We start from the raw sequence: 12,814 nt of genomic DNA, 5'->3' as shown, positions 1-12,814 counted from the left end.
CTTCCCTTACAGGATTGTGGGGAGCATAATAGAAATAATATATGTGAAGAGACAGAATAGGCCTCTAAGAGTTACACACTATGTAAAAGGGACTGCAGCAGGCAATAATAAGGTGTGGTGAAGTACTAGAAAGTCCTTACCTTCAAGGAGCCTCACCTAATCTCATCATATACAGACCTGAAAGGAAACATACAACATATAGTACAAGACAGCATAAAGTATGAAACCAGTGCAAACAGTAAGCGTTACTACCATGCCCCAGTTCCATGGTTCTTTCAGTATTTCCGAGAGTTCTGGACATTTGAACGTGGAAATGTTAACTGCACAGAAAGGCCTCTCCTAACCACTTTATCTAAAGTAAGTACTCCTACCATGTTAATTGCATGTTATCTCACCCTGCTTATCTTCTTCATCATCCTTTTGATAATTTTTACATTTGTTTACTTATGTATACTCTTTCCCCCCATAGACTCTAAGCTCTATGATGACAGGGGCTGTGTCTGTATTAATCACTATACCATGCCTTGATACCCAGAGTAGCATCTGATATGTTGCATCTGATATTAGTGGCCTTGAAAAATAGGCCTTCAATGAATGGAGATGAAAAAAATATTGTTGTACGAGTAAGCATCATAGTGAAGGCAAAGCGGTGAGAAAATACCGGACATTCAGTTTAGTTAGTGCATAGGTTACTTGAGAGGAATACACAGGCAAGCAAACTATGGTCCATCTGCACAGCTCATCTCTGCATTTATTGAAATCCTACAGTTTCCTGGCAACATTTGGCTCCAGCTTTGAGGCCAGATGGTTTTCCTGCCTCTTTGTTAGCTTTTTGTCACTCAATTACCTACTCTCCATACTGTGTACAAATTAATTGTTTTGAGAATAAAGCCATGGTTTTATTCATCTCTTTTGTCTCTGGTCCTTAGCTAGCATAATCCTTTGAAGGTAAAATATATAGAAGATGCCCAGAAAGGAAGGGAGGTAAGCAAGTGGGAGAAGGAAGAAAGAAGTGGGAGGGAGAGGATTTGCACTTAAAGTCACCTAAATTTCAATAAAGTAAATACTTTTGAGTAGGAGAGTTATGGGGTCAGCATTGTGCTTTATTTTCTGGTAATACAATATAGAATAGACTCCAAGGATCAGAAAATCTGTCTGGGGGAACTGCAGTTAGTAGACTTTGAATAGACTGAGATAATGAGAGTTTTTGAACTTGGGAATTGTGATATATTTAATGTGGACAGTGAGATAAAGGAGATAAAGATGAAACCTGAAACCCAAGTGATTAGGAGGTTTGATGCCATTAACAGAGTTGAAGAATATAAGAGAAAAAGTAGCTCTGAAGAACCGAGGCAAATATGGGGCGCCTGAGTGGCTCAGTCGGTTAAGTGTCTGACTCTTGATTTTGGCTCAGGTTATGATCTCAGAGTTCATGAGTTTGAGCCCCATGTCCGGCTCTGCACTGACAGCGTGGAGTTTGCTTGGGATTCTCTCTCTCCCTCTCTCCCTGCCTCTATCTCTAACAAAATAAATAAACTTAAAAACAAACAAACTAAAAACAACCAGCAAAAAAAAAAAAAAAAAAATTAAAGAAAATAGTATTACTATGTGGATGTGTTGAAATAAGATGGTTTCTTTTGTTTCCCTCATTACCTGACACAATACATATTATAACTGTTTAAGTAAATTAAAAAAAAATTTTTTTAACGTTTATTCATTTTTGGGAGACAGAGAGAGACAGAGCCTGAGGGGGAGGGGCAGAGAGAGGGGAAGACACAGAATCTGAAGCAGGCTCCACAGAGCCAGACGCGGGGCTTGAACTCATAGACCACGAAATCATGACCTGAGCTGAAGTCAGATGCTTAACTGACTGAGCCACCCAGGCATCTCAGTTAAATAAATATTAATTGAATGTTCTTACTGATGATTTTCTTTCTTTTTTTTTTAGTTTATTTATTTTAAGAGAAAGTGTGCACATGCAAGAGAGAGTGGGGGAGGGGCAGAGAGAGAATCCCAAGCAAGCTCCACACTGTCAGCACAGAGCCCGATGCAGCGCTTGAACCCATGAACCATGAGATCATGACCTGAGCCAAAACCAAGAGTCAGACACTTACCTGACTGAGCCACCCAGGCACCCTAGGATTTTCACTTCTATGTCTAGAACTAGCAGCATCAAATATTCAAAGATTTTTTTGAGGTTAGAGGTATATTTTGTAGACCCTATATTTTATTGCTCTGCCTTTATGATTGGAAGTCAGTGTCATTCTGGCAAACTTTTTCTAGCAACTACTTATTTACTCTTGACATTTGGAGTGGTTATCCACTGTTTGTCCTACCTAGACCAAAAATCAAAACGATCAGCTCTAAGCACTAGATTCCCACACTGTATTTCAAGGTTGCAAGCTGTCTACTGTCCTGCCATGACCTTAATCAAGTGCAACATGTTTAAAAATAAACTCACCTTCTTTACAAAACTGTCTTCATGTTTCTCTCTGTTAGTATTTCTTTTCTCCCAGTCATTCCAGCTGAATATCTGAATCATCTTGGATGCCTTGGTCCCCTTTCCCCTTATATCCAGTCTAACTTAACAGTTTTCAAGGCTCTCTTCCCCATTCTTTCACTTCCCATGATCACATAGTATAAGATGTAATCATCTTACACAAATACTTTTATAATAACCTTAAAAAAAATCTCCCTGTCTTCAGAGAGATAATTTTTCTAAAATCCAATTTTATCCTGGCCTTTTCTTGTTCAAGACATTCTTCATTAGAATGCTTCTTAAGATTATTTTGGTGATTCCATATATTAACAAATCCATAGGAATTTGTTGTGTACAATTTTTTTTTAATTTTTTTAACGTTTATTTATTTTTGAGACAGAGAGAGACAGAGCATGAATAGGGGAGGGTCAGAGAGAGGGAATCACAGAATCTGAAACAGGCTCCAGGCTCTGAGCTGTCAGCACAGAGCCTGACGCGGGGCTTGAATTCACGGACCGCGAGATCATGACCTGAGCCGAAGTCGGCTACTTAACCGACTGAGCCACCCAGGCGCCCCTGTTGTGTACAATTTTGAAGTCAGAGACATTACACCCTTAATCCCTGCATATTGAATTCTTATATTGTGTTGCATTATAAGGCACACATATTTGAATGTATGACTAACATTTTTAGCTATATAATGATTAATTTGAAAACATGCCTTCAGCCCTAATACAAAACTTTTCTTAGTCTATTTTCACAATCTTAAAATTACAAAAAGCTGTTTGTTTGTTTTTTCCCCAGAACAGGTGGAATTGTTCCTCCAGTAGCTCAACAGCTTCACAGAGAAAATATTCAACGAATAGTGCAAGAAGCTCTCTCTACCAGTAAAGTCTCTCCAAGTGAACTCTCAGCAATTGCAACTACTGTCAAACCAGGACTTGCTTTAAGCTTGGGCGTAGGCTTATCATTTAGCTTACAACTGGTAGACCAATTAAAGAAACCCTTTATTCCCATTCATCATATGGAGGCTCATGCACTTACTATTAGGTTATTAAATAAAGTAGAATTTCCCTTTTTAGTTCTTTTGATTTCTGGAGGTCATTGTCTATTGGCATTAGTTAGAGGAGTTTCAGATTTTCTGCTTCTGGGAAAATCTTTGGACATAGCACCAGGTGACATGCTTGACAAGGTAATCATTAAAGAATTAATTTTTCTGTTATGGTGTCTGTTTCAATCAAATATTAAGAGATGCACTACACTACCATTTAAATATTTCTGATAAACATATTAGACTGAAAAAAATTTATATGCAATAAGAAAAAAAAAGAGTAGTACATAGTTTTATAAAAGATTCTTACCCATTATTAATAAAATGGTAAAAGGTTTAGATTAGTACATAAAGGCTCAAATAGTTTGCAGATGCAGTTATGTTTTTAATCAAAAAAGACGTGAAAGAAATTGCCAAGTACTATAAAAATGTGAAATAAGATATATAAAGATAACATAAAGACATTAAAGATGCACAAAGTTTTGTGATTAAACATCACAGTTGTTGACACCACTACCAAGCAGGTTTCTTTTTTCTTTGTTTCTGAATTGTACAGAGCCTACTGCTATGTGCAAAAATCCTGCTGTCAACAGCAGAAATGATTAGAAGAAATGGGCAGGTTCTAATATTTGAAGTTTATCATTAAGCAGTCGTTGTGAACTTCAAACTTATTTTTCATCCCCAATAGAAGAGCAGGAGTAAATAGGGAAGCAGTGATTGGCCACTATTGATAAGGTTGTCAGGAGTAAGTCTGTCTTTACTGGCTTGCTAGCTATAGTCCATATTTGTACAAGTATAGCATGTCTTATTCATCCAGTTTTGTTTTGCTTTGTTTTAGTAAATTTCATTTCCTTTGTACCTTGGTTTCAAAATGTGCCATTTTATGACTCATTACAAAATTTTTGTTTGTTTTTGAAAGGTAGCAAGAAGACTTTCTTTGATAAAACATCCCGAGTGCTCTACCATGAGTGGTGGGAAAGCTATAGAACATTTGGCCAAACAAGGAAATAAACTGCATTTTGATTTCAAACCTCCCATGCAACGAGCTAAAAATTGTGATTTTTCTTTTACTGGACTTCAACATGTTATTGATAAGATAATAACACAAAAGGAAAAAGAGGAAGGTATATTTCTAATTTGTAGAGTTGGAAAAATAAGTAATCCTGGATTGTGCCTAAAAACACCTATTCGTTTCTGCAGGGATCCAGAAGGGGCAAATCCTGTCTTCGGCTGCACACATTGCTGCTGCAGTACAGCACACAACAGCGTGCCACATTGCAAAAAGAACACATCGTGCCATTCTGTTTTGCAAGCAGAGAGATTTGTTATCTCAAAGTAATGCAGTGCTGGTAAGTTTTGTTATCGCCTCTAACAATAATAGTAACACTTTATAGTATGTTATTTTTCTTCTAGGAACTTAATTGATCCTGTGCATAGAATATGATATCTTTATGTCCTGTGCTAGCCCTGACAGAATGAAATTATGCAGAATAAATACTAACAGCCATTTCTCGTACAGCTTCTATGTCAGCTTTATGGGACATCTTTACAGACTGTGTGGCAAAAAACTCCAAGGCTGCCTCTTATTGAATTTAAAAGTGGGTTTGCAATAAGAAATGAAATACAGTAACTGTTACTCTTATTTCTCGTACAGCTTCTATGTCAGCTTTATGGGACATCTTTACAGACTGTGTGGCAAAAAACTCCAAGGCTGCCTCTTATTGAATTTAAAAGTGGGTTTGCAATAAGAAATGAAATACAGTAACTGTTACTCTTATTTTAGAAAAATAAGCTAGTTTCCTTGAAATTTATGTTCCTTTGATGAAATCCATTTAAATCTGCATGTAAGCCTTGGTAAACTTCCTGTTTAACTGTATCTTAAACTTCATCCTTTTGAAACTTATAAAATGAGAAAATATTTAAATGATGGTAGATTCACAAAATAGAATATTATGTGACTATCAAAGGTAATAGCTTTTTAAGAATAATATAAAATGAAAAAAATGCTTATAAGTAAAAACAACAGGGTCTAACATATTGTTGTACTATGATTATAATTAGAAAAATGTTAGAAGAATATATATAAAAATAATAGTGATGCTGGTATTGAAATTATTGATTTTCTTTTCTTCCAAATTTTTATCATATAGCTATATCACTTGCCTGTTCCCCACCTATCAAAATGTAATATTTTCTTATTGTATAATGCTTGTATTTTCCCCAAGTTTAGCTAACAGTTTGGCTCATATCCTTATGTAGTATTTGTTGATTTGGGTCTTCTCAATTCCTTCAGGTTGTATCCGGAGGTGTTGCAAGTAACCTATATATCCGAGAAGCTCTGGAAATTGTAACAAATGCAACACAGTGCACTTTGTTATGTCCTCCTCCCAGACTGTGCACTGACAATGGCATTATGATTGCATGGTAAGCCACAGGATATATGTGCTTCACTCATAATTATGTAAATATTAATTTCTATTTCATCATGTTAAATCTTCTTCCTTTAAACCCTGGTCTATTTATTTTATTTTAATGATTCTTATTTAGGAATGGTATTGAAAGATTGCGTGCTGGCTTGGGCATTTTACACAACACAGAAGGCATCCGCTATGAACCAAAGTATGTAGTACCGTTTATAATCTCTATGCAAGTTGCAGTATAAAATTCAAAGCCTTTTATATATGAGGTTTTCATCAATATTCTGGTGGTACCTGAATAAAGATTATATTATTTCATGAAATTTCTTCTTAATAAATATTTTTGCTACAGTATCAAATCATAAACATTTTGACAAATCATAGGTTAAAAATAGGTGGGTGGGTAGGGATGATGAATACCCTCATTTACTAGCAGAATGGAAACCATGTCCATGGCCTGGACTTTTGCAATATCAAAGCAATCTCAGGACCAGCTGGTATGCTGGGAAACTTCAGAAAAATGTGTAAAAAGCAGTCAGGTCTGAGACTGGGTTGTGAGTATGCTCCTCCACAGGCAGCTGAAAATGGCCAAGAGATAGCTACTTTCTGAAAGCCTTATTTCCTCTACCAAATCAGAGTTCCAAAGAATAGCACAGTGTTTCAATTTGTTATCAAGTTCTGGTCTAAGTTATTTCTGGAATAGTAAAAATAGTAAAGGATGATTATGTTTCATAATCTATAATTCTATTTTCCACATGATTTCATTTAATGTTTTAAAACTTTTCAGTATTTTAGTCCATAACTATTGCGACATGAACCACAGAGTATTAAGACTATAAACGAACAGAGTTTAATTAGTTGTGTCAGAAGGAATCTCCTATGATGATGGCCTACCCTCAGGTAGAATATAATGTCTGATCCAGTGTTGCCTTCTTGTGGCAGTGTTGAGGCTGGAGGTGATGACTTTTTTCACATTAGGGTCCAGTTGAAGCCTTACATTGGGCAACGTTGCTAAAAAGCAGAAATCTGAGGCCAAAATTATTTACTGGGAAAGCACAGAGAAAGAGGGTTGGATCTAAGACCTCTCCTGCCGGTAGCGACAGAGGAAGGTGGAAAAAGAAACAACCCAGCTTTTGAAACCTCAAAGAAGAATCAGTAAAAACCTGGAGAATTTCTAAAGTAGGAATGGATGTAGATTTGACTTTAGCTGTATGGTGAACTGTTTTTACCCTTTCAGCTTTGTAGAGAATTATAAGGTATTTTTATTGTTGTTGTTGTTGTTTATTTCAAGTTTTTATTTATTTACAGTATGAGAGCAGAACTATTTCTTTCAAAAACTTCTCAATCCTCAAACTCATTGAATTGTATACATTAAAGATGTATAGCTTTTCACATGTCAACTATACCTCAAAGTGGTTTAAAAAATTACGAAATTTAGAGTTCTTGTTAAAGAAACTGGCCTTTTCTTCACCCATTATTCCTGCTGTATTTATATTCAAGAACCATCATCACATATGATTAACTGTACATTAGATATGTATACTGTTTGTCAGAATTCAAAGCAAATAGTGACAGATCAGGATGCAAATATTTGAAATAATATGATTTATCTGATTGTGATGCAGATGTCCTCTTGGAGTAGATATATCAAAAGAAGTTGGAGAAGCTGCCATAAAAGTACCACGATTAAAAATGAAGATTTGATTTTTGCTTTTCAAACAATCTCTTAAGGTAGGATTTCAACATTAAGTTGTGATTTTTTTTTGTATATCAAATTGTGGAAGATACATAATATTAATTGTTCATCAAGACTTTCTTATGTTATTCCTTTTCTTATATTTGATGTTTAACCTGGTCTTCTGAGAGACAAATAATATGTTATAGTCTTATAAGGTAGTATAGGTTTTTTATTATCAAAAGTAAAATAAAACATCTTGTGGGGAAAAGAATGTACTGCTATTGGTAGGTAGAAAGAAAACCTTGGACGATATACAATGATTCTGTTAAATCCTGGCCCCATATTATACAGGCCTAGATCTTTCTATCTTCTCATATCAGGATACTAAAAGCTATTTTTTTACATTATATTCTATTTATTTTATTTTATTAAATGTATTTATTTATTTAAGAGCACACGTGTGAGTTGGGGAGGGGCAGAGGGAGAGGGAGAGAGAGAATCTTAAGCAGGCTCCATATCCAGCACAGACCTCAACGTGGGTCTCGATCCCACAACCCTAGGATCATGACCTGAGCCGAAATCAAGAGTTGAACGCTTAACCAGCTGAGCCACCCAGGTGCCCCTAAATTTATTTATTTTTAATTGAACTGTAATTGACATACAATATTACGTTAATTTGAGGTGTACAACATAGTGATTCAACATCAATATGTATTATGACACCATGATAAGTATAGTTTTACCATCTGTACCATACAAAGTTATTACAGTATTATTGACTATATTCTCTAGGCTGTACTTTTCATCCCCTGACAAATTTCTTATAATTGGAAGTCTGTACCTCTTAATCACCTTCACTTATTTCACCCATTTCCTGCGTACCCTGCCCCTACCCTCACCCCTGGCAAAAAGGTGGTTACCAGTAGAAGCTATTTTTTTTGACTCCTGCTGAAACATTAGCCTAACTTTACTAATGAGAGAGAAATTTTAGAAATGTAGCCAGGTCAAAGTCATGTCAAATCAGAGAATTCTAAATGAAGACAAAAGGTGACTCTAACAGAATGCATGTTATTAATTATGAAAATATATGTTATTAGGTATATTCCCTGGAGCAATTGGGATATCTGTACATTTCTTAAAATCCATTGAGATTTAAAATAATCCTTCTAGTGTGTACTGTACTTTTTAGTTGACCACATATATTTATATCCATTATTTCAGAAATTGTATTTAATCAATGAAAGTAAATGAAATGTAAAGGTTTTCGGTTTTGTTTTTAGATAATTTCCTCTGATTTTGAATCTTTATACCAGTTTATCACTTTTTTTCTGCCTAGATTAAAGTAACTAAATGTACTGTGCTTTGAATATAAAGATGATGCTGCTGACTTTAATGTCCTTTGAGAGATTTTACCAGTAAAGAGTTATGTCACATCATCCATACTGGACCAGGTTGTTAGCTTTCTACTCAATGACTTGCTTTGTTCAGAAACTAGGGGGTAAGGATAAAAATCGAAAATGAAAAGATTTCTTACTTTAATCCTGCCTTAAGGTGACCTCTTTCTTGGGAAATTCCATAAGTAATTCCTTTTTTTTTTTTTTTTTTTTTAAGAATTGTAATCATAGAATACTGCTTTTGGATCATCCATTCGAGAATAAAAAAATATACTTTATATGAGGGAACATATAGAAACAGCCAATATTTATACAACTTTGCATTCTTTGCTGTTGAAGTATAGCTATGATAGAATTGGTTTGTAAATATTATTTGGAAGAAACTATTAGTTTGTGAATTCACAGTTTTCATTTAAATTTGTATTCTGTATCATATGAACCTGAATTCACAAAGAAGCAGTATCAGTATTTCCTGTGGCTCACACAATCTAAGTGCATATAAACTATGGAAAGAAATTGACCAAAATTTCTTCCCGCTGTCACAAATATTATAAAATGGGGATATCTATAATCTAAGTTCTTAAAATTTTTAAGTATCAAAACTGCTACAGGTGCTTCAATACAAGCATACTTGTTAACATTGAGTTCATGATATAAATAAGAGAAACTACAGGTAAAGAAAAAGCAATTTTTAGAAACATTCCATATCTGTAGGCCTCTCAATAAGTACTTGGCCAGAGGGAAGGAAGGGAAAGAAGGGAAAAGGTGAAAAGGAAAAGGAAGGGAAAAACGTTGAACTCTATACGGGCAAGCATGTTTACCAAAGTTAGCTAATAGTACAGGTAAAAGGCAATTCGCTGAAATACTCTGTTTACTCAGTTATGTTATATGTATTTTACCACAATTAGATTAAAATTAAAGGTAAAAAAATTGGGGGGCATCTGGATGGCTCAGTCAGAGCATGTGACTCTTGGTCTCAGGGTGGTGAGTTTGAGCCCCGTGTTGGATATAGAGATTACTTAAAATCTTAAAAAAAAAAAAAAATTAAAAAGATTGCTCAGGAATTCTTCTATACGTTCATTCTAATGCTTTTATTAGCCTTCGGTAGGCTCTGGATTAGCTTTCTGCACATGTTTCCCTAGTTGGCTCAAGAACACTATTCTTGGTCTTGATACTTCTGTGATATCTGATGAAGTTGCAGATGAAAAGGAAAAAACATTGTGAGAAACAGTGGTCTTTTTTGTTGTGTTGAAGAGTCCCATGAGATTTGTTACAGGAGGTATCAAAGTCAAAGAATCTCTTGGTTGAATTTTAGGTTTTAATTTTCTTCGGTGCTCTTTCCCTAAAAATGAGAGAGGTACAATTAAATGTCTCTTTCTTAAGCCCAAGAGCCCTAGATACATTCTCATTGCTCTTGGTTCTGTATAGTTCTATTCTGTCCAAATCACTAAAACATAATAAGAGAATGGATCAGTAGCTTCCAGACTTGTAGATGTCAGAGTGCAAAAATTTGTGGGGGCCAAAATATCATTCCAGCTTGTTATTATGCCAAGTTGAGACTAATAAAAGAACAAATAGCAACACAATTTTATAAAACAAGAGATATTTTAATACCCAAAAGAAACTATAAAAGGCGCTATCTCAAAATGACACATTTTATATTGAATGAAATTAACTTTATCAGAAACTTGCTATATTGTCCTTATTTTTTCTTATGTTATCATAAACCCGTGAAAACATTATCAGACCATTATTGGTACACAGATTGCTATTTAGAAACCAATATTAAAGTGAAGAAAAAAATGGGATTGACTTTATTCCTTTATGTAAATTACTCTTACACTAAAGAAGCTATACAAAAAATATTCTTCTACCCATGATATTCAGAAATATAGCCTCCCCCACACATCTAGCTTTCCTCAGAAACTCCCTGAATAAGTGAAGTTCTCTCTTGTCCTTGTATTCTCTTTTTTTCTCTCCCTTTCCATTTGTAACACCTACAAACTGATTGTGACTTTTGAATGGTTCTATCCTTGCTTTTGATTATAGGATAATATACCAAGGCTGATATTGGTCCTACACTAAACACACATGAACAAGCACTAAGTATATAAATGAAATAAAAAAGTAAATTTATTTTCCCTCTTTCATATCTAATAGTAACCTTGTAAGATCTGGGCTCTGATTTTACAGGCCTAAGTCACTCAGCCATCATCTGCCAAATATATATAAAACTGTAGAGTATCAGTGGAAAAAATGTGATCTCTGCCCTAACAACCCACAGACAAGTTGTACATGAAACAAAACAATAGAAATATTGTAATTTAAGCCATACTTACATGTTGTTTCAATAATGACCTATTTCTATGCATGGCTTATGAGAAAAAGCAAACAGAGAAGGATTTATGTCAAGTGATATAGTAGGAAAGGCCTTGAAAGAAATGATTAACATGGTCTTATAAATGGGAAGGTATTTTAAGTATACAGAATGACAAAAGCAGACTTTACAGGTAAACTTTTTAGGGGGTAAACCTCTACAGTTTGAATTTTTAGAAATGGAACACAGAATTGTAAAGTGTCAGGTCTAGGAGGTACTTCAAAGATGAAAGAAAAATCAATTACCTTTCTTAAAGACAGGAGTTATGGATGGTCCTCCATTTTTCTCTAGACTAAAAGGAAAACATGTATCACAAAAACTAGGAATATATAAAGACTTTAGTACACTCAGGCAATAAATTCCATACCCAGTGGCCTAATTTATATGTTACCTATACTAACTATGCATGTTACCTGTAGGTATTTTATATTCAGTCACTCATTTACCCACTTATCACTCAAACATTTGGAACGTTAAATCTGCTTGAAGTGATCAGTGAAAACTTCATGGTAAAAGAGACACTTCAGCTAGGTTTTGAAGAAAATATGTCATCAAATGAATGAGACAGAGGGAATAGGATATGAAAAATTATAGTACTATAAAACAGCATGGCATGTTCAGAGAATACTAAGTAGTCTAGCATGGTTGGAATTAAAGGTATCTAGAGATATATGATGGAAGATAGGTTGGAGAAAGGTCATTTTAGGTATTAAGAATACAACAAAATTTAAACTTTATTTTCAAAGCAATGGTTTACCAATGAAGTGTTTCAAGCCAAACAAGGTGTACCTAGTTAATATAGGGGTGTGTGTGTGTGTGTGTGTGTGTGTGTGTGTGTGTGTAGGGATTTAAAAGCAATTATTTTAAATCATCATCCTGTGTGTGTAACATAGTTACAGAATTTCCCTGGTAATAATATTTAAGTCTTGCCTAAAGCTAATATATTAAAGGTGGTTATCACAAATGTATAACTGGCTAATTTGATGAGGAACATTTGCTGCCGTCCACTTTAATGAGGCATAGGCTTCAATCTGTTCATATGCCAACTTGATGGCTACAGGGTAACATTTAGGCTAGCACGTAGGCTCAGAGTGTTTCCATACAGGTTCAGTTAACACCAGTAAAATTATGTCTCTCTCTCCATATTTCAAAATTTCCATATACAAAGACTTTTCTAATCTGCTACTCTTGGGGCTGGATGGGGGCATGGGAATAGAGAAGTGATATGTGCACCAAAAAAATGCTATCATGATCCCAACCACAATCATTGTACTTTCCAGTAGTGGTATCAAGGAATATTTTGTGGAAGGGTATTGTTGTCTATCCCAAAGTTTCCAAACTGATTTTAATAATCTTTTAGCACATTTCCTATAGTTTCATTTAACCAAACTCATTCACTGAGTTGTTATGAAAATTAA

The 12,814-nt window shown here is 34.8% G+C and overlaps 2 protein-coding genes across 7 annotated transcripts in view; one reads left to right on the top strand and one right to left on the bottom strand.

Annotated features, from left to right (window-relative positions):
• OSGEPL1 (O-sialoglycoprotein endopeptidase like 1) overlaps positions 1 to 12,814 on the top strand; it is a 32,382-nt gene that overhangs the window by 3,651 nt on the left and 15,917 nt on the right. The window contains exons 2-8 of one of the 4 annotated variants that reach the window (XM_045034131.1): positions 176 to 357; positions 3,284 to 3,671; positions 4,450 to 4,654; positions 4,731 to 4,879; positions 5,824 to 5,954; positions 6,078 to 6,149; positions 7,573 to 7,678. In XM_045034131.1, the coding sequence (XP_044890066.1) occupies positions 3,504 to 3,671; positions 4,450 to 4,654; positions 4,731 to 4,879; positions 5,824 to 5,954; positions 6,078 to 6,149; positions 7,573 to 7,651 (804 nt within the window). In that variant the 5' untranslated portion in view covers positions 176 to 357; positions 3,284 to 3,503 and the 3' untranslated portion in view covers positions 7,652 to 7,678. Of the gene's footprint in view, positions 1 to 175; positions 358 to 965; positions 985 to 3,283; positions 3,672 to 4,449; positions 4,655 to 4,730; positions 4,880 to 5,823; positions 5,955 to 6,077; positions 6,150 to 7,572; positions 7,679 to 12,814 lie in introns of those variants that run through there. The other 3 variants (XM_045034130.1, XM_045034129.1, XM_045034132.1) reach the window with 3 other exon arrangements.
• ANKAR (ankyrin and armadillo repeat containing) overlaps positions 10,096 to 12,814 on the bottom strand; it is a 73,620-nt gene continuing 70,901 nt past the window's right edge. For all 3 annotated transcript variants that reach the window (XM_023259544.2, XM_045034128.1, XM_019838366.3), the window contains 2 exons: positions 11,642 to 11,688; positions 10,096 to 10,361 (listed from right to left, as the gene is read on the bottom strand). In XM_023259544.2, coding sequence (XP_023115312.2) covers positions 10,114 to 10,361; positions 11,642 to 11,688 — 295 coding nt within the window. In that variant the 3' untranslated portion in view covers positions 10,096 to 10,113. The remainder of the gene's footprint in view (positions 10,362 to 11,641; positions 11,689 to 12,814) is intronic.

This window comes from Felis catus, chromosome C1, assembly GCF_018350175.1.
Source record: "Felis catus isolate Fca126 chromosome C1, F.catus_Fca126_mat1.0, whole genome shotgun sequence".
NCBI classification, from domain to species: Eukaryota; Metazoa; Chordata; class Mammalia; order Carnivora; family Felidae; genus Felis; species Felis catus.
This window is presented reverse-complemented; position numbering and strand designations above follow the sequence as displayed.